The sequence below is a fragment of the Vicia villosa genome, unplaced genomic scaffold, assembly GCF_029867415.1.
Source record: "Vicia villosa cultivar HV-30 ecotype Madison, WI unplaced genomic scaffold, Vvil1.0 ctg.003535F_1_1, whole genome shotgun sequence".
In the NCBI taxonomy this organism is placed as follows: domain Eukaryota; kingdom Viridiplantae; phylum Streptophyta; class Magnoliopsida; order Fabales; family Fabaceae; genus Vicia; species Vicia villosa.
The window spans coordinates 66647-87500 of record NW_026706230.1 but is presented as its reverse complement, the minus strand read 5'-3'; the positions used below and the strand labels follow the sequence as shown (position 1 = coordinate 87500).

General features: G+C 37.0%; 1 protein-coding gene across 1 annotated transcript; it reads right to left on the bottom strand.

Moving 5' to 3' along the window:
- Positions 1–19965: 19965 nt before the first annotated feature.
- Positions 19966–20834, bottom strand: LOC131641153 (uncharacterized). Its single transcript, XM_058911468.1, has 2 exons — positions 20595–20834; positions 19966–20460 (listed from the first exon to the last, which is right to left on the bottom strand). The coding sequence occupies exons 1-2, from the start codon at positions 20832–20834 to the stop codon at positions 19966–19968; spliced, it is 735 nt and encodes a 244-aa protein (XP_058767451.1).
- Between the last annotated feature and the right edge of the window lie 20 nt (positions 20835–20854).

Genomic DNA, 20854 nt, shown 5'->3' with positions numbered 1-20854 from the left:
CGCAAACATTCATTATACAAACAACGAGATCATGAGCATACGCATTTGCAAAACAATCTTCTATGCAGGTAAACTTGTCCGCATCAGGGCAAGTGAATCCCATTGGTCCAGGCGAGCTTGCCAAGGCTATGGCAAGTAATCCTTTTGGGGTTAATCAAAACTACGATAGTGAGTAGGTATGACTAACCGTGATGACTTACTAGAACAATAGTAAGTGGTTCATACCATCTACGATAAACTCACTCCAACTACGATAGTAAGCAGGTATGGCTAACTGCGACAACTTACTAGCACAATAGTAAGTGGGCCCTACCATCTACGATAAGCTTGCTCCATCTACGATAGTAAGCAGGTATGGCTAACTGCGACAACTTAGTAGCACAATAGTAAGTGGGCCCTACCATCTACGATAAGCTTGCTGCAACTACGATAGTGAGTAGGTATGACTAACCGCGACGACTTACTAGAACAATAGTATGTGGGTCATACCATCTACGATAAACTCACTCCAACTACGATAGCAAGTAGGTATGGCTAACCACGACGACTTACTAGAACTATAGTAAGTGGGCCCTACCATCTACGATAAGCTTACTCAAACTACGATGGGGAGTGGGTATACAAACCGCGACGACTTACTTGGTCTATAGTAAGTGGGTTACCTATGAACTGCAAACCCATGCTAGCACCATAGCAAGGTAACTACTTTCTACGCAGCAAACTACGAGCCCTCTCTATGTAAGTCTCAGGCGTTAGCAACGCATTCATTTCTTCACTACCAGGTACAAGGCAAATTCAAGGGGTCTTCCATTATTTAATAACTCTTCGATCCAAAGACGTGAGAACTGTGTATCCTCACGCCGTTCAATCAAAGGTAATTAAATAGGGGCAGCTGTCATACCCCAAAATTTGCCTTCCACATTTTATTCACAATGATTCAAAGCTCAAGAGTCTCATCAATACATTCTCCTAAGCAAGAATCTCCTAAAACTAGGGTTTGGTATCTCCTTGAAGAAATTAACAAAATAAGACCTCCAATGAAGTTCTCCATGGTCCATTATGTTTCAAGACACCTCCATGTCAAAAGTCAAAGCCCAATTCCAAAGATTACTCATTCAATAGCTCATATGATCCACAGTCAACTGGTTTGGCCTAAAAGTCAACCATGGTCAAAGTACAATCAAAGCTCCTGACTCTTGGTCAACATCAAGTATGGAAGAATATATCCATCATTTGATCAAAGGTTGATCATGATTCATCAATAGAAACTCAGAAATGAACAAATGCAAAAAGGTTCAAATTAGGGTTTTTATCGGAGAAAGTCAACTCAACTTTGACTGGTCATAATATTCACATGGAACATCATAAATTCCTCACTCAAAGCCTATTTTGAAGGAAATTGGATCCTCTACAACTTTGTCTCTCACAAGCCAAGGCCAGAAATGCTTCATTTGGAAGATATAGTACAAAGATTATAGGTCCTTTTCAAAAGTCAACCAAAGACAGTTTTTTGTCAAAGGGCATATCATCAAGATAAAATCTCCTAATGAAAAATATGTTCCAAAGTGGATTATTGAGGACCTATTGAGGTTTCCAAAAAGTCCTAGAACTTCTTCATAGCTTAAAAGTTGAGAGAGATACGCCTTGTCAAAGTTGGGTAATTTTGGAGGCAAAAGGTGAAATAAAAGAGGTTCAAATTGGAATTTTTTGCAAATGGGCTTAGCTTTTCATGACTCAATCTTGGCCCACAAGTTATCCAAACCATGTGCCACGAATTATATCATTTTATTTATTTTTATATAATTTTATTTCATTTAAAGATGATTTAAAGTAATATAATTAAAGGAAAGATCAAATATTGTGTTAAAAAAATTATATTGACATATTCCAATCTCATTTATGACAAAATTGCAATATATTTTCGTGGTGTATTGATTAGGAAAGGATTAATAGAAGATTTGGCCAAAATAGAAAGTCTCCATTCAAGTCTCAAATCAAATCTTCAAGCTAGGCAAGATTGGATTCAAAAAGGTTTTTGATTGTTTTCATTGACCTAATTCGCTCCCTATAAGTATTGAACACAAGGCAAGGGACTAGGGGACCAAAATTATGGGCAAAGGAGTATATGCAAGAACATAAAAAGTCATCCAAAACTCCAATTCGGTTTAGGAGAATGAGAGTATTACAAGAAGATCAAAAGGTTGCAAAAGATTCTTGAGATCATTCTGAAGTTGTGTGGATCGTTACTCTGCATCAACACCCCCAGAACAACCTCCAATTAGCCAAGGTATGTGATTCTGAAACTTGGTTCGATTGGATCGTTTCATGCATTCCCATAGATTTTTAATTGTATGTTTTGATTGTTCTTGATGCTGTGAACGTTTGTGGATCGTTAATTTAATTTCTAGGCATGATTGGTATGAATCACCATTAAAGGCCGAGTGAGGTTTTTAGGGTTTAAATTTGGGGTTTTCTTTTAAGGGTAAAATTAGGTTAAAATAATGGTATGGTTGGGTTAGTATGATGAAACTAAAGAGATTGAAGGGGTCGCGAAAAATTTATGTGAAAGAATGTGTTGTTCGCTATTTTTCAGGTTGTTAGGCTCTGAACAAAACCCTAGCGAATTCGTAGCTAGATCTATAGAGTTTTTTCAGGTTGGTTTGGGGAAGATGATGAGGTGTCACCACCTGGTTTGCCCGTTTAAATTTTCGCGCGTGTTTCCCATAATGTCTTTTGGTTTTATATATAATATTTTGAACGCATATGCTAAACAACTGATCAATCCAGTTGGGGTGGTGAAGAAGCGTGTCTGTAAGGGAGAGGTCATGGGTTCGAGCCTCCCCTCCCACCTTATTTTTTAATAAAATGTTTAGATCTCTGATCCCATGCATTGCCAACCATATGACTTACCATACACCCCTCAGATCTGGCCCTTTAAGTCACCAACCATGTAGATCTAACGTACCCAGATTTGTTCCCCATACCATGAGTCTTCAAGATGGCCACACCGAATCATTCAGCCTCCCTTAATGGGCCAGGCTTTTGCTATTAGCACCCCTTTGTTTTTTTTGTTAAAAGTAATATACACCCCCTTGTCAAAAATAAAAAGAATTAATTTTTATTAATAATTGTTAATGGTTTGGTGCATGTCATTCTCTCCTCGATTCGACTAAATCTATTAATCGCATTGGCGAGAGATAAAATTAATTGAATAATTTATTTGTTAATATTAGCTGATCCTTTATTTAAATTCTCTTCTCGACCCAATTAAATGCATTAGTCGCATTAGACAAGAGATAATAAAAAATATAAATTAACGGAATCCGTCATCGTGTAATAACTGAATGTATTGGTTATGAGAGTTGATGGTAAAAAATAATTTTATTAAAACACATTTCATTTGCTGTCCGCGACGATCAAATCTATTGGTCAGAGTAACCAGCGATACACAATTCAATTCGTTAATTATAATGATCAAATCTATTGACCATCGCACCTAACGAAAACATATTAAATCAGGGTTGTACACCCAAATCCTAAAACACTTTAAAAAAAACTACGATTTATCATAACTACGATAAGGCAACTCAAAAAGCTTTCAAGCCATATCTGATCAAATTCAAAAAGCGTACAACCCTTATCTCGAACTACGTTGACTCTGATTCTCCCTAAGGAGATACGTAGGCACTTGGAAACAAGGCGAGTCCCCCTCCTCCAAACTCTAATCACGTTCAAATAATTAGCCTTTTAACCCTATTAACTTTCTGTCACTTTTCTTTATGTTTAACCATAAACCTTGGCTTTATAATGCAACCCTTAGGAAAGGGTTGAGGGTGCCTAATACCTTCCCTCGACCTGAATATAGTATCTTACCCTGAATCTTTATGACTGCGTAAGGTTTCCTATTCGCCTTGGTAGAATAGGTGGCGACTCTAAACCTTTAATTTTAGGGCAGGTTGCTACAGCGAGTTTGAGCAATCGAAAAATGATTATAGAGTTCATGCAAAAATTTTGAGGCACTTTCCGTTGATTCCTAGACTACAAAGGTTTTTCATGTGTTCAAAGACAGCTAAGTAATTGTGATGGCATGAAGTAGAGCGCTCATAGGCTGGGAAATTGAGGCATCCTGCTGATGGTAAGCGTGGAAGGACTTTGACGAGCTCCATCCATATTTTTCTAGTGAGTCCCGCAATGTAAGAGTTGGCTTAACGAGTGATGAGTTTAATCCATTTAGGACAATGAGCTTACGTCATAGTACATGGCATGTCTTGATGATGGTATACAACACACCACCTTGGCTGTCCATGAAACCTGAATATACAATGTTGTCATTGTTGATTCCTGGACCAAAATCTCCAAGAAACGATATCGATGTTTACCTCCAGCCACTGATAGATGAGCTAAAGGAGTTATGGGAATCCGGTATAGAGACATATGATTCTTCAATGAATTAAACGTTTCAAATGCGTGCAGCTCTTTTATGGACAGTTAGTGACTACCCTGCTTATGCTATGTTGTCAGGTTGGAGCACCAAAGGAAAATTGACGTGTGCATGTTTTAAATCTAACACCAATTCGTTATACCTCAAACATAGTCTTAAGATGTGTTATATGGACCACCGTATATTTTTGCCAAGAACTCATTATTGGAGAGATGATGTCAAATCATTTAATGGAGAAGACGAACATAGGTCTGCAACATCCATGTTAAACAGGGTAGAAATTCTTGAACTCTTAAAAGATTTCAATAATGAATTCGGGAAGAAGAAAAAGAAGAAAGTTGATGGCCCGTGGAAGAAGAGGTCAATTTTTGTGAGTTTGCTTAGTGGGCTCAAAATACATTGCGCCATAATCTAGATGTAATGCACATTGAAAAAAACATATATGATAGTATTTTGGGAACTCTTTTGGACTTCCTGGGGAAGACAGAAGATAATATTAAAGCCCGCTATGATTTGCAAGAATTGGGAATTAGAGAAAGACTTCATCCAAGGGATATTGGTGGAGGACGTTCAGAGTTTGCAAAAGCATGTTTCTCCATGACTCCGCATGAAAAGTTGTTAGGAGTGAATTAGCAGTATTTTCATGTGTTAAAATAACTACCTTTTGATATGAAGTTGAACATATTTTATGATTTTTAATGCTTTTATGGCTAGAATCAAAATCTAGAAGTTTGATGATAATTATAAAGTAACTTGCATCACTTTGGGTGTTATTTGTGCATATATTGAAGTTTAGAAGCAAAGTCGAAGAAACACGCAAGGAGAAAGCTCTTGGAGAGGAAGAATTACAAAGAAGTGGGATAAAGCAAAAGTCGAGCCGCGCCAATCATGGGCGAGACGCGCCATCCCTTCTGACTTGGGTTCGCGCCGCGCCATTACGTGCCGAGCCGCGACAGCTACATTACAAGGGCAAATTGTTATAAATAGAAGCCCTAATCCTCATAAGAGAAAGATCTTTTGGTGAACGAATTTCAGAGAGCAATCCTATTCCAGAGAAAACAACAACTTCTGACGGAGAATTCAACATCAATTAAAGACATTCCCTTGATGAAGATGAATCCTTCCATGAAATCTTGTGTGTTCTTCATGGCTATGGAGAGCTAAACCCCATTGTGTTGAGTTTAAGGTAGTAGTTAACCTATGAAGATACAATTATTTGATTAATTCTTGTGAACAATTGTTTAAGTTTATTATCAATGAAAAACCTTGCCTTTATTTTATATCATTGTTGAACTATCAATCGAGAAATAGGGTTCGTACTTTCGCCCTAGGTTTTTACATTGACTTGTTGATTAATACTCTGAGATGAGGTTTTGAAGAAGTTTTCATAAATCATCGTTATTCATTCCCTTTATCTTTATAGTTATTCTGAGAGATCGAATATCATACCGGTAGAGGTGGTTCTAGATTGATCATTAGACATAATATCAGTTTTGAGGATGAATGAAGATAATAACTTAGATAATGTTCACATGTGGATTAATTGATTATTGTATATGAATAGGTTGATGAACCCTAGAACTCAACATATTCATTCACCATTGTTATTCTTCTTTAAGCTTTCTAGTATTCAGTTAGTATCTTATTATATGCAAATTGAGAACAAAAAATCAAACCAATACTTTTCATGACTCATTATAACTCAACTATAGAACGGCAGCAATATTACTCAGTCTCTGTGGATACGATATATTAAGAAAATATTTACCGAAAATACATTCAACAAATTGGCGCCGTTGTCGGGGACTGTGTCAATATTGCACGCATTGCAATAGTCGTATTATTTTTAGTTATTTACTTAATTTTAGAATTTTTTGTTTATTTACTTAATTTTAGATTTATTTTTGTTTAGTTACTTAATTTTAGATTTTTAGTTAGTTCCCTTATTTTAGATTTTTAGTTAGTTACTTTAATTTTGATTTTTTTTATTACTATTATTTCTTTTTATCTTGTTATTTCACTTGTTTGCTAGTTTTGTAGATTTTTGTTTGTCGGAATGTTTGACCCAATTATAAATGTTGCGATTCATGCTTAAAACGAGATCCTATTTCAACAAATGGAGTATCTCCTTCAAAGTGTGTCACAGTTCACACCTCAAGTTAATGAGTTTCATGATCTCGGATGGTGCGCACCGGAAGATGCGATGGAGTATCATATGGCTAACCATGAATATCAACAATAAAGGCTTTCATACTATAATCAAGGTTATCAAAGAGGACCCTCTGAGTTAGAGGAAACCATGAATCTATTCATGCAATTCTCTTTAGCCATTCAACAAAACCGAGAAACTCAAGATGTTCAACTTACCCAATTCTTCACCGAGCAAAACGTAAGTCAAGTCTCAACTTTTCAAAACCCTATGACTTGTGTAGAAACCTGCAATGCTACTTCTATAATGAGTGTAAAAGTGACTGATGAGGAAGTTGAAAACAATGATGATGACAAGGAAGATGTTGTTGAAAAGGATAATATAGAGCATATAAACATCAAGAAAATATAGAAAGTGAGTATGAGCTCTCAATGAAGCAACCTTATCCAATACCTCCTAAAAAAGTAGATGATGTGTTATGATCAGTGGTTTTTACACATATTTCTACCGTTATTTTTAGTTGTCTTTGAAGTATTTTATTTTATGTTTTAATTCATTATTCGTCATTTTATGCTTTGGTTTTGTGTTTAAGTGTTTGCAGACTTAGATGAATGAAGTGGAGAAAATCAGTGAAAAAAGTGAAGAAACTGAAGAAAAGCACATTTGCTGGTCACACGCGTCCCCAGACGCGTTTCTCAAAGCCAAACTGCATTTCTCTGGTCACACGCGTTCCAGGACGCGTCTCTCAAGCATAAACGCGTTTCCACACGCGTCCCATGCCTTTGAAAGAACCAGAAAACCTCCCTCTGCTCAAACGCGTCTGCAGACGCGTGTCACAGGCCAAAACGCATGTCCACACACGTCCAAGAGCGCAAAATTTCAAAGGAAACATTCCCCCTGCCAGGACTCGTCCCCAGACGCGTGTCATGTGAACCAGACGCGTTCCCACACGCGTTTGCATGTGATTTTTGGGCCTGTTTTGCTGAAAAGCCCAGAATGAGAATTATTAAAGAAGGAGAATGCGTTTGGACAAGGGTTGGACAGTTTTGGGTGCGAAAATACATTGGAGAAGCTGGAGAAGTCAGATTCTAAGCAAGGATTGAAGATTTCCATGAGCATTCGCGATTGAAGATCTGATTCCCTTTGTTAATCTGTAATGTCTACAATTCAAACTATGATTTTTGTTATTGTTATGAGTAGCTAAACCCCCCAATGCTAGGGGGGTGACCCTGATTCTGATTGTGATGAATTTGTTCAATTGATGAAATAACTATTATAATTTTCATCTTTGTTAATTTGTTCTTCATCTGTTAGTAATGCTTTATCCGTCAGAAAAACGGATTCTGAATATGAATGAATAGTGTAGCTGGACGGCATATTATTTGTGGACATGATTAAGAATATATAATATCTATATCACCTAGGACTAGGGATATCATATTGTAACCGGAAATTCTTGTTATTGGAATGATTGATCATAACCGTAATTATCTATGGACATGGTAATTAGGTTGTGAGGTCAAAGATCTTTTCACTAAGGCTTTAGGATTAGATACTGTCAAGAACCGGTAATTAATTATGAAAAGCATGTTGTTGCATTGAGATAGGAAATTCATTGCATGAAGAATCATTCACCGTCCCTAGCAATCTACTCATCTCTGTTCATCGTTCTATTATTATGTATATTTACTTTATTTGCAAAACCAACCAAAACCCCTTTTGAACTTTTGTTTAATTGAAATACTTATAAAACTCTGTATCGTCAAGCAGTCCTTGAGATTCGATATTCGGGGAATTTTCCCTTTATTACTACAGAGGCAAAATAGTACACTTGCTATTTTACCGATCAAGTTTTTGGCGCCGTTGCCGGGGACTGCCAAAGATTATAGAGTTTTATATTTATTTCAATTAGAATTTTGTTGCTCTGCAACTAAAATGTTATTTTCTGCACTATTTATTTTTCCTAATTCTAATATTTGTCTAATCTGTGTATGCGAGGTAAGGCCTCAGCTGAATTTCTTTTTGACGCATAAATTGAAAGAACTTTGCACGCAAGACGTAGACAAGCTCGGTTGGCTAATCTGGAATCTGAAGAAGAAATTGTTACAGTTCATTCAGGTTCAGGTTCTGAAATTGAAGAAGAAGTTATGGGCGAGAATCCACCTCCACCTGAGAGACTTCTTGGTGACTATGGTGCTACGAACACACCGGGTGGTAGACTAACACTTGTCAACCAACCGATAAATGCTGCCAACTTTCAACTGCACCCAAGTACCATTAATCAGCTTGAAAGGAAACCTTTCACCGGAAAGGTTAACGAAGACGCAAACAAGCACCTACAGAGGTTTTTGACCATGAGTACAACCTTAAAAATTGAAGGTCATACAGAAGAGGCGAAGAAGCTAAGGATGTTTCCATTTACTTTGGCCGAAGAAGCGGAAGAGTGGTTCTACTCTCTTCCAGCGGGCAGCATTACATCATGGGGAGAGATGGAAAAAGCTTTCTTGAATGAGTATTTTCCCGCATCTGTATTCGTAAGGAAGAGGTATGACATCCTGAACTTCAAGCAGAAGGAAGGTGAGCCCTTAGGAGATGCCTACAAAAGATTCAAAATAATTTTAGTAGCATGTACCACTCATAATATGGACAAGACTGAACAGATGCAAGTATTTGTCAATGGGCTCAGAATGAAAACAAAGCAGTTGATTGATACAGCAGCTGGAGGTTCAACAAATTTCACAACACCCTCTGGCATCATAAAAATCATTGAAGCAATAGATGCAAATGAGCATTTGGAGCTGTATGATAGGTGTACTAGCAAACAAGAAGGAACCATTGATCTTAAGCTCGAAACTTCAAAAATTCGGGTTAAAGATGCAATAGCGGCTGAGGTAGAAAAGAGATTAAAGGCTATGAATATTGGTACTCAACAGGTTGCTCAAATCCAACAAGCTCAACCTGTGATTTGTGAAATTTGTAATGGCCCTCACCAAACTGTGTGTTGTGTTGCAACCCCCAAGAAAATTGAAGAAATCAAATTTTTGAGGCAAAATAATCCATATTCTAACACCTATAACCCAGGGTGGAAGAATCATCCCAACTTCGCTTGGAAAGATCAACAACAAAATCCTCAGAAAGCAGAGTGGGAAGTAGCAATTGAGAGATTGGCTGGACAATGCTCTCAGTTTCAAGAAGAGACGAGAAACAACCACAGGAACACCACAGCTTCAATAAAAAATCTGGAAGTTCAAGTGGGTCAAATAGCACAACATCTCACTCTACAGGCACAAGGTAACTTTCTGAGCACAACTATGAAAAATCCGAAAGATCAAGAGAAGATTAATGTTGTTACAACAAGGAGTAAAAAGGTTTTAGAATCGAAAAAAGAAAAAGAGGAAATAGATGACCCTATGGTAATAGAGGTGGATTTGGAAATAAGAGAGAATCCGAAAGAGCCAGAAGTTATGATACCACCGGTTAAACCAGTTGAAGAAAAAATTAAGAAAGATGCTGAACCGGTGATCAAACTACCTTTCCCTTCCAAAGTGACAAAGAAGAATTCAAAAGAGAAAGACTTTAAGAAGTTTACTACATTGTTCAAAAGGCTAGAGGTGAATTTACCCTTCTTCGAAGCACTTGAGCACATGCCATTGTATAAGAAATTTCTGAAGGAGGTAATGACAAAGAAGAGATTAGTGGAAGGAGAATCAAAACTTGCAACTGAGAAGTGTGGAATAGTCTCGTTAGCAAGAAAGATCCCAATAAAGAGGAAAGACCCTGGAGCGGTGGCGATACCATGCACTATCAATAATATGACATTTAAAAAGGTACTCCTTGATTCTGGTTCTAGTGTGAGTTTAATGCCTCTGTCCACTTTCAAAAAGCTTGAATGGGAAAAGATTAGTGAGAGTAAGACACAGTTAAGGTTTGCTGATCACGCCATTAAGAAATCATATGGGGTAGCTGAAGATGTACTAGTGGAAGTTGATAAGTTTGTATTCCCTGTTGACTTCCACATCATGGACATTCCGGAAGACGAAGAAACTCATATCCTTCTTGGGAGGCCGTTTTTATCGACAGGCCGCTGCAACTTTGACATTGAAAAAGGGAGACTAACGCTGAGATATTTGATGAAGAAGTAACCTTGAAGATGTTAGGAGTTAGGAAACATAGGGCGGTTGTAAATGATCAAACTTCTAGAGGTATGGCGGAAAGTGAAGAAAAAGACAAAAGACCTGAACAGCTCCAAGAAAAAATTTCAAGCATAGCCTCTCGGGTGGAAACAACTTATGGAGCTATCAAAAGTCCTAAGAAGGATAAGAAAGTCAAGAAGAAAGTGGGAAGTGAACTGAAGAGAAAAGTTGTCCATGCCTTTCATCTTCATGAGTTTTTGGTTGCGGAGGTGAAAAGCAACCAGGTGTGGAATAGAAAATACCCTCCATAATAAAGGGTAATGGACCGTCGAGCCATGCGACGTTAAACGAAGCGCTTCGTGGGAGGCAAACCACACTTTTAGTAATTACTTTTTCTTCTTGTTTATGTTATTTCATGAAATAAAAGGGGCATTTCAAGTGGAAGCTATGGAGTGCATGACCCTCTGTGAGTCACCTCTCTCGGGCTTGTTCTAAAACATTGAGGTCAATGTTTCGTTCAAGTTTGGGGGAGGTTTTACTCTTTGCATTTTAAGTTATATTGCTGCTATAATATGTGTAAGACCTACAAAATCATAGTTGTCCCGAATTTTGACCGAAATTTTTATTTTTGAAGTATTTTTTATTTTAATGAGCGACCGAAAATAGTATATAGAGATGAAGGGAGGATTGTTCGAGGACAGGAAGTCCGGAATAACGTGACAAGAAGAGGTTTGTTTAAACACCCTTGGTTCCCTAAAAGAAATACGAGTCCAACGTGTAGATTTGCACCATAGTACTTGTATCCTGAGAAGTACTCCTCGAGTAGTTTATTGATACAGTCTGGCATAACTCAGATTCACATGCATGATGATTGGTTGAGAAAAAAAAATAAAGGATATAAAGTTGGCACCGAATGATGAAAAGGCGGTAAAAGGCAACCGGCTCGCTAAGTTGGGTAACCCTCACCCGGTTATTCAGCCCAAAGGAGGTTGATCCCCAAACGTCGTCCAAAAGGACAATACATAACTGTGAAGTTTGAAAATGTCATCAGTGTTAAAAAGTAGCAAATGCTGCTCGTTTGGTGCCAGAAAAAGAAAATAAAAAGCCTTGATTCGTCTCATGCATGTGATGATTATTGTAAGAAATGCAGTGCCTTAATATGATTGCCCGAATGAAAGAGGAGAAAAATCGGAAAGAGACTTAAGTGCAAAGCATAGTTGGAGAGGTATCAAAAAGGGGAGCTTAAGGTTTAAAGTGGTAGCAGAAACTCGTCACGTCATGTGAATGTCGGACCAACTGTTTCTTGATCGATACAAACGGATATTTCACGTATGAACACCGGTGTACTTTGAAGATCATTACTTCTTGTATTGGTTGCTTGAGGTCAAGCAACGGTTTAAGTTTGGGGGAGTTTGATCAGTGGTTTTTACACATATTTCTACCGTTATTTTTAGTTGTCTTTGAAGTATTTTATTTTATGTTTTAATTCATTATTCGTCATTTTATGCTTTGGTTTTGTGTTTAAGTGTTTGCAAACTCAGATGAATGGAGTGGAGAAAATCAGTGAAAAAAGTGAAGAAACTGAAGAAAAGCACATCTGCTGGTCACATGCGTCTCCAGACGCGTTTCTCAAAGCCAAACTGCATTTCTCAGGTCACACGCGTTCCAGGATGCGTCTCTCTTGCCTAAACGCGTTTCCACATGCGTCCCATGCCTTGGAAAGAACCAGAAAACCTCCCTCTGCTCAAACGCGTCTACAGACGCGTGTCACAGGCCAAAACGCATGTCCACACGTGTCCAAGAGTGCAAAATTTCAAAGGAAACATTCCCCCTGCCAGGACGCGTCCCCAGAAGCGTGTCATGTGAACCAGGCGCGTTCCCCCACGCGTTTGCACGTGATTTTTGGGCCTGTTTTGCTGAAAAGCCCAGAATAACAGTTATAAAAGAAGGAGAATGCGTTTGGACAAGGGTTGGACAGTTTTGGGTGCGAAAATACATTGGAGAAGCTGGAGAAGTCAGATTCTAAGCAATGATTGAAGATTTCCATGAGCATTCGCGATTGAAGATCTGATTCCCTTTGTTTATCTGTAATGTCTACAATTCAAACTATGATTTTTGTTATTGTTATGAGTAGCTAAACCCCCCATTGCTAGGGGGGTGACCCTGATTCTGATTGTGATAAATTTGTTCAATTGATGCAATAACTATTTTAATTTTCATCTTTGTTAATTTGTTCTTCATCTGTTAGTAATGCTTTATCCGTAATAAAAACGGATTATGAATATGAATTAATAGTGTAGCTGGACGGCATATTATTCGTGGACATGATTAAGAACATATAATATCTATATAACCTAGGACTAGGGATATCATATTGTAACCGTAAATTCCCTTTATTGGAATGCTTGATCATAACCGTAATTATCTATGGACATAGTAATTAGGTTGTGAGGTCAAAGATCTTTTCACTAAGGCCTTAGGATTAGATACTCTAAAGAACCGGTAATTAACTATGAAAAGCATGTTGTTGCATTGAGATAGGAAATTCTTTGCATGAAGAATCATTCACCGTCCCTAGCAATCTACTCATCTCTGTTCATCGTTCTATTATTCTGTATATTTACTTTATTTGCAAAACCATCCAAAACCCCTTTTGAACTTTTGTTTAATTGAAATACTGATAAAACTCTGTATCGTCAAGTAGTCCTTGAGATTCGATATTCAGGGAATTTTCCCTTTATTACTACATAGGCAAAATAGTACACTTGCTATTTTACCGATCATGTTAGTCGAAGGAACAAAAAAGGAGGCTATAATCAAAGAAGTCGTGAATGAGTTAGAAACTTCAAAAGTTGAAACTTTTTCAAAAGAGAATATGGTGGACTTAGAGTTGAAGAAGAGTAGTAATGCAAAGGAGCATAAACTCTCATTGGAATTACTTCCTCTACAAGTTCCTAATGTAGAAGGGAATGAGAGTCATTACATTCGGCCAATGGAAATGTTTAGCCATTTGCAAATCACCATCCCATCTTTAGAAGGTTTAGAGTTAAAGCCAAAATTTGTCAAATTCATCAAGGATAGGTTCTCACCGACGAAGAAATTAACGGATAAGGAGGTTATCTCTCTTGAGGAGAGGAAAAAACAAATGAAGGAAGAGAGATCGCGAGTTGCAGTGGTAAGAATTAAGGATGAAGAAACCAAACAAGCAAACTTTAAATACTTTTGGGGCTTCACATTGGTAAGAAAAGTACCAAGAAAAAGAGACAATGGTTGATGATTCAACCATGAACCGTCTAGCCGTGTGACGTTAAACGAGGCACTTTGTGGGAGGTAACCCACACTTCTAATGTTTTATTTTGTTTTGCTTATTTTTATTTCAGGAAATAATAAGGGGACCTTTCTGGTGAAAGCTAGGAAGAAGCAATTGATATGGCAATACCCTTTGTGAGTCAACCCTCTCGGGCTTGTTCTGAAACATTGAGGTCAATGTTTGGTTCAAGTTTGGGGGTGGATTTACTCTTTTGCATTTATCAATTTTCTGGTTATTATTAGTTTGTTTTATCCCCAGTTTAGAATGAGTAGTTTCTACAGCATAATGAAAAGCTCGAGCGAAACAATGAGAATGCCAACAATGGAGCAACATGCATGAAAGTGGTAGTGAGTGGAAATTTTTGAAAAATTAATTTTTCCCTTTCTTTTTCAATAAAAGTGACAAGGCAGGTATGACTTTTTGAATTCAAACTCTTAGTATGTGCATGAAACGTAGGTTGTTAGTAAATACTGACAGAAGTTCTTTATGGTACACAATTATTTTAGCTGGATCGGCTTAGCCTTAACCATTGTGAGGAAATATTTCCATTGTTTACTATATGCAGGAGACCATCGATTACTTTGACTTGTTTGTATTGTGCTAAACTGTTTGTCGCATCGTTTTATGGAAATCTGTGAAAAGGACTTAGGCATTTGTTTGAATCTGAGAGTTTCTTTGAGCCTACTCCATCTTAAAACTTATTTTTTCTGTGAGAGTGTGATCCTTTGCTAACCATTCTTTGAGCCTGAGGTCAGGATAAGTTTCATAATATGCACCAAGAAAAACATCTGGTGAGGTTTTGATCTCAATAAAAAGTTTTGTTTTGGACCATCAACCATAAAATTTGGTGATGTGTTTTCTCTTTTACCTTTATAGAAAGTAGGGGAGCATTCATAGAATCTGAATACAGGTTGATCTCCAAGTTGGGGAGATGCATAATCAAAAGAAGAGTAAGTACAGGTGGTGATTTGCAAAGAACAAAAGAACTTCGTAGCTTGGAAAAAAAAAGAGAAGAAACAAGAAAAAAAAACAACGTTTGAACATGGACAGTTGTTGAAAATAAAAGAAACATCGAGCTACGAATGAAAAGATGAACGGGTGAGAAAGTTAATGGTATAGAAAAAAAAGGAATGAGTTGTGTAATTCAGATGCTTCCCTAGAATAGGAACAACCCTCGAACATCTTCTTTTCTTTGAATATAAACCATATTACAACCCTATAAAGACCTTTCGATTCTCAGATTCCACAGGATTTGATGCTAACAATATGGTAAATGTATGATATGGATTTTTGTTGATTTAATTGTTTAGATAATTGTTTAACCCCTCTTTTATTCATCATACTTTTTGATGAGAGTGATTAGTGCTGATTCAACTACGATTGTGTAGCGTTTTGAACTTCTGGAGGTAATTTCCTTTCAGAATCTGTTTCATGTGTATGTTCTGAGTTTGCAGGAAAAAGAAGAGTATCTGATTTGATCACTGAATTGAACCATTTGAGAAAACTTTTTGGAAATCCTGTTGCATGATTGTTGGTATGTTTTGTTGTATTCACTGAGGTAAGTATTTTTGTTTAGGGACAAACAAAACTCTAAGTTAAGGAGAGTTAATTAGGAGTGAATTAGCAGTATTTTCATGTGTTAAAATAACTACCTTTTGATATGAAGTTGAACATATTTTATGATTTTTAATGCTTTTATGGTTAGAATCGAACTCTAGAAGTTCGATGATAATTATAGAGTAACATGCATCACTTTGGGTGTTATTTGTACAAATATTGAAGTTTAGAAGCAAAGTCGAAGAAACACGCAAGGAGAAAGCTCTTGGGGAAGAAGAATTACAAAGAAGTGGGATAAATCAAAGGCCGAGTCGCGCCAATCATGGGCGAGACGCGCCATCCCTTCTGACTTGGGTTCGCGCCGCGCCATTACGTGCCGAGCCGCGACAGCTGCGTAACAAGGGCAAATTGTTATAAATAGAAGCCCTAATCCTCATAAGAGAAAGATCTTTTGGTGAACGAATTTCAGAGAGCAATCATATTCTAGTGAAAACAACAACTTCCGACGGAGAATTCAACATCAATTGAAGACATTCCCTTGATGAAGATGAATCCTTCCATGAAATCTTGTGTGTTCTTCATGGCTATGGAGAGCTAAACCCCATTGTGTTGAGTTTAAGGTAGTAGTTAACCTATGAAGATACAATTATTTGATTAATTCCTGTGAACAATTGTTTAAGTTTATTATCAATGAAAAACCTTGCCTTTATTTTATATCATTGTTGAACTATCAATCGAGAGATAGGGTTCGTACTTTCGCCCTAGGTTTTTACATTGACTTGTTGATTAATACTCAGAGATGAGGTTTTGAAGAAGTTTTCATAAATCATCGTTATTCATTCCCTTTATCTTTATAGTTATTCTGAGAGATCGAATATCATACCGGTAGAGGTGGTTCTAGATTGATCATTAGACATAATATCAGTTTTGAGGATGAATGAAGATAATAACTTATATAATGTTCACATGTGGATTAATTGATTATTGTATATGAATAGGTTGATGAACCCTAGAACTCAACATATTCATTCACCATTGTTATTCTTCTTTAAGCTTTCTAGTATTCAGTTAGTATCTTATTATATGCAAATTGAGAACAAACAATCAAACCAATACTTTTCATGACTCATTATAACTCGACTATATAACGGCAGCAATATTACTCAGTCTCTGTGGATACGATATATTAAGAAAATATTTACCGAAAATACTTTCAACAGAAGTCAATTTTTTGTGGAGTTATAAAGGCTGCCAAATTACTAGATGGGACTGCATCAAATATTTCAAAATGCGTACAAGTTGCTGACAAAATCATTTCTGGTTACAAGACCCATGATGCGCATTTCATGCTACACTATTTGTTGCTAATAGTCGTAAGAAGCACAATGCCCAAAGAGGTGGCAACCCCAATAATTCGTATTGGTTCCTCTTTCCGCTCTCTATGTTAGAAAGTTATACAAGTGGAAGATTTAGATTACCTAGAAGAGGAGATTTTTGAGATACTTTGTCAGTTGGAAATGATATTTCCTCCAAGTTTCTTTGAAATAATGGTTCACTTGCTTATTCACCTGGTAAACGAAGTTAGATTGGGTGGTCCTGTTCAATTTCGATGGATGTATCCCATCGAAAGATACTTATGTAAACTTAAGAACTATGTCCACAATAGATTATCCTGAAGGTTCTATGTCCAAGGGGTATCTGGCTGAAGAAGCTATAACATTTTGCTCAAGGTATTTGCATAGCAATGTAGATACAAGGTTGAATAGGAAGAGTCGGAATTATGATGTTACCGATTCACTTGAAACAGATCCAAATGATTATTTTACAACTGTGGGTCGTCCTTTACTGGGGGGGGGGGCAGGTGAACCCTTTCATCTTCATGTGAAATCAAAGGATGATGCCCATTGATATATCTTATTTAATTGCACTAAAGTTCAAATTTACATCAGATACTACAATAACTATTTGTCCTCCATTATATTTATCTACTAATAATGTTAGAGTTATGTTAACATATAAATTATTGACTTTTGTAGTGAGCATGATCGGAGTGTTAATTCAAACACTAACAAAAGGACGTGGACCAAGGCCAAAAGTCAAAGTAAAGAATTTGGCGAATGGTTAAAAAATTGTTCCCAGAAAGACGATGTGCCATTACAACTTGAAAAACTTTCTAGAGGTCCTAATTTTGTTGAAAAGAGGTATCCAGGTTAGATCATTAATTGATATAGGTTCCATACTACGAGATACAAATTGCAAAACTCAAAATTATGGCGTAACTTTAGTTTCACTAACTTCAAGTTTTGCTAGCTCCAAGGATGGAAATCCTAGGACAGAACCCATCACATATTATGGAGCCATTGTTGATATAATTGAGTTATACTACTATGGAAACTTCAACTTTGTGTTGTTTAATTACGATTGGTTTGAGGTTGAAAAAGACAAATACAGACTTACTTGTGTGCGTTTCAATAAGAAAATTTATAAGAAAAATCTGTTTGTGCTACCGTCTCAAGTTCATCAATGTTACTATGTCCAAGACCCTTGTGATCCAAACCGGCATTATGCTCTTCAAACAGTTCCACGAGATTTCTTTAACATTAGTGAACCATCAAACTTACAAGCTGAAACACCTTCTCATGGAGAAAATAGTGATGGCAATGGTGAATTAAATTAAGTTAGGGAAGACATACCTGCAACAATTGCTGAAACACCTCATGAAATGAAAGAAGCTGAAAGTGATGGGGAGGATTTTGATTATGATGATACCCTATTTGATTTCATGGACTGATGTATATATTGTTAGTTACTTCTGTATTTAGCTATTACAATTTGTTGCATTCTATCAGTTAAAATGCTTCTTTTTTTCACTTGATTAAATTATTCCTAATTTTATGTTTTTTGCAATATTAACAGAAAATGAAGAAGGAATCAAACTAACTGAAAATTCTAGTAACACACGATGGATGTCGTATTGGATGTTATGACATCCACAATAACACAGAATAATACTTAAGACAGAAAAGCATAAAACAGTAAAGAACACAGAGAATTGTTTACCCAGTTCAGTTCAACCAACCTACATTTTGGGGTTACCAAGATAAGGAGGGAATCCAATATAAGCAGCATTAATTCAGACGTAAACTCCCCCGTTTACAACTCCTCACTTAAGACCTACCCAATGCAATTCCAATCTAGTGCTAGACCTGAGTATCTCCACTCACCCCCCTCAATCACAGCAGTGATTACAAGCAGACTTTAATCAAAAGGGAGAAGAAACACTTCAAAAACACACCTTGATCTTGCTTAAAAGCTTAATCAAGAGACACACACTCGTGCTTAAAAGCATAGAGTGACAAAATATAAAAATAGTCTATTCCAATACAATCATCAAAAGACAATTGCTTGGAGTACAAGAGACTAAACACACAGATACAAAACTATGGTTCTTCACAGTTAAAAATCTCTGCGTTCCAAATTAGGATTGCAATCTTCTTATATGCAGCTCTTGGGCCTCGGGCTTTCCAAGAAACAAATTAGGGTTAACAAAGTTAACTTAATTCACACGTCATCAGTTTGTTTCATAATTTGCTGTATACGAAATCTTTTAGGAGAAATATTCAGCACACAATAGAATGTTTCCTAAATTGTAGATTGAGAGAAATCAGGAAACATAATAGTAAAACATAACAGCTTCTGCTGTCAAACATGGATGTCATGACATCGATTATGACATTCAACAAACAACCTGTATTAGCTAAAACAAATGCAACCTCCATAACACCATATAAAGCATGTCATGGCATTTTTCAAGACATTAATCACCCAGGTATGTTTTACCACAACTCAGCCAACTTGAAACACCTACAATCTCTCCCTTTGGCAAATTTTTTTGGCTAAAACATCTTGTCACCACATCAGAGAGACACTTGCAGCAGAAAACACACAATCACACACAATCAGAGCTAATACAGTACAGCATACCACACAATAATGCGATCACTACTACTACCATCAACATGCATACATCAACCACAACTACTGCTACTTCTACAGCAAACATCAAAGCACATAACATGGTTATACTACCACTACAACCATACCAGATGAACATATGTCAAGTATAACAGAAATAAACTGCTATACTACACACACATGTTGTTCTGGGGGACATTACTACCCCCCATGTTTGGCCATAAAAGTTTCCAAGGCAACCTTAATATCCAAATAAGTACAAACCATAATAAATCTAAAAAAAACCAAAACAACAAAAAAACATCACCACCACCAGCTGTCTTTATTCTTCAGATTCAGACCCACTAGAGTTGTCTGCATCACTTTCTTCATTTGAGCCATCAGCTGGACTGATATTTCCTTATTCAACTACTTCCTCAGAGTCTCTTCCATCTTCTTGTTCATCTTGTGCTTCTATCCCTGCAGCACCTGCAAAATCCTCATTACCATCCTTCTCTAGATTGCTGATCATCTTCTCAAGAGATATCTTCCTTGCCTCCAGCTCTTTGCAGGTCTCTTTCAACATTGCTATGACTTCAGCTTTACTGGCTGATGATCCACTCTTTGATGTCTCAGCCGATGTCATGACAATGTCTGGGACATGCGTTCCCTGAAACAATTTATAATGGAAAGACAGAGCACTTCCCCTTTTGCAAATAGAATCACTTTCAACCAAGATGCCAGGGTGTTGGTTTAAGATGATGTCACATATGAGAGAAGGAAATGCTATAGGGCCTTTTACACTATAGCTACCAACATGCTTCATGGTCTTCTCAAAAATGTATGTACCATAGTCAAACTTTGCTTTTGTACCAACAACATAGATAAATCTTCCAAGAATAGTTGAGACAGTAAACTTGTGATTTATTGGCACCCAATTAGCAGCCCAATCTTATGCAGCATTGCATAATTCATGCTTAGTTTACTGGCAGACAAATTTCCTTTCTAAGGCCAGCTCCTGACTTGGTTTGCAGTGATAACTTGGCATACCTTATTATTAGAGACTTCAAGCTCAGGTTGAGCTTCATCAAACCTTCCCAAGAGGTTGTTTAACACAGTGGAAAAGAAGTTAACACATTTTCCCCTTACAAACACTTTTCTGAATTCCTTAGATCTTTTGGCAGCACAATCTTCAGTAAGGTTCACTATGAACTCTTTCACCAGCATTTCATAGCATTTACTCAAATGGACAACAGTTTTTAATAGGCCAGCAGCCTGAATCAAGTCCATAATGTCCTTAGAATCACGAG

Coding starts and splice junctions, on each gene's coding strand:
- LOC131641153 (XM_058911468.1), bottom strand. CDS start 20,834: ATGGACTTGATTCAGGCTGCTGGCCTATTAAAAACTGTTGTCCATTTG. Junction 20,461..20,594: donor TTGAAGTCTCTAATAATAAG/GTATGCCAAGTT, acceptor ATAAATCACAAG/TTTACTGTCTCAACTATTCT.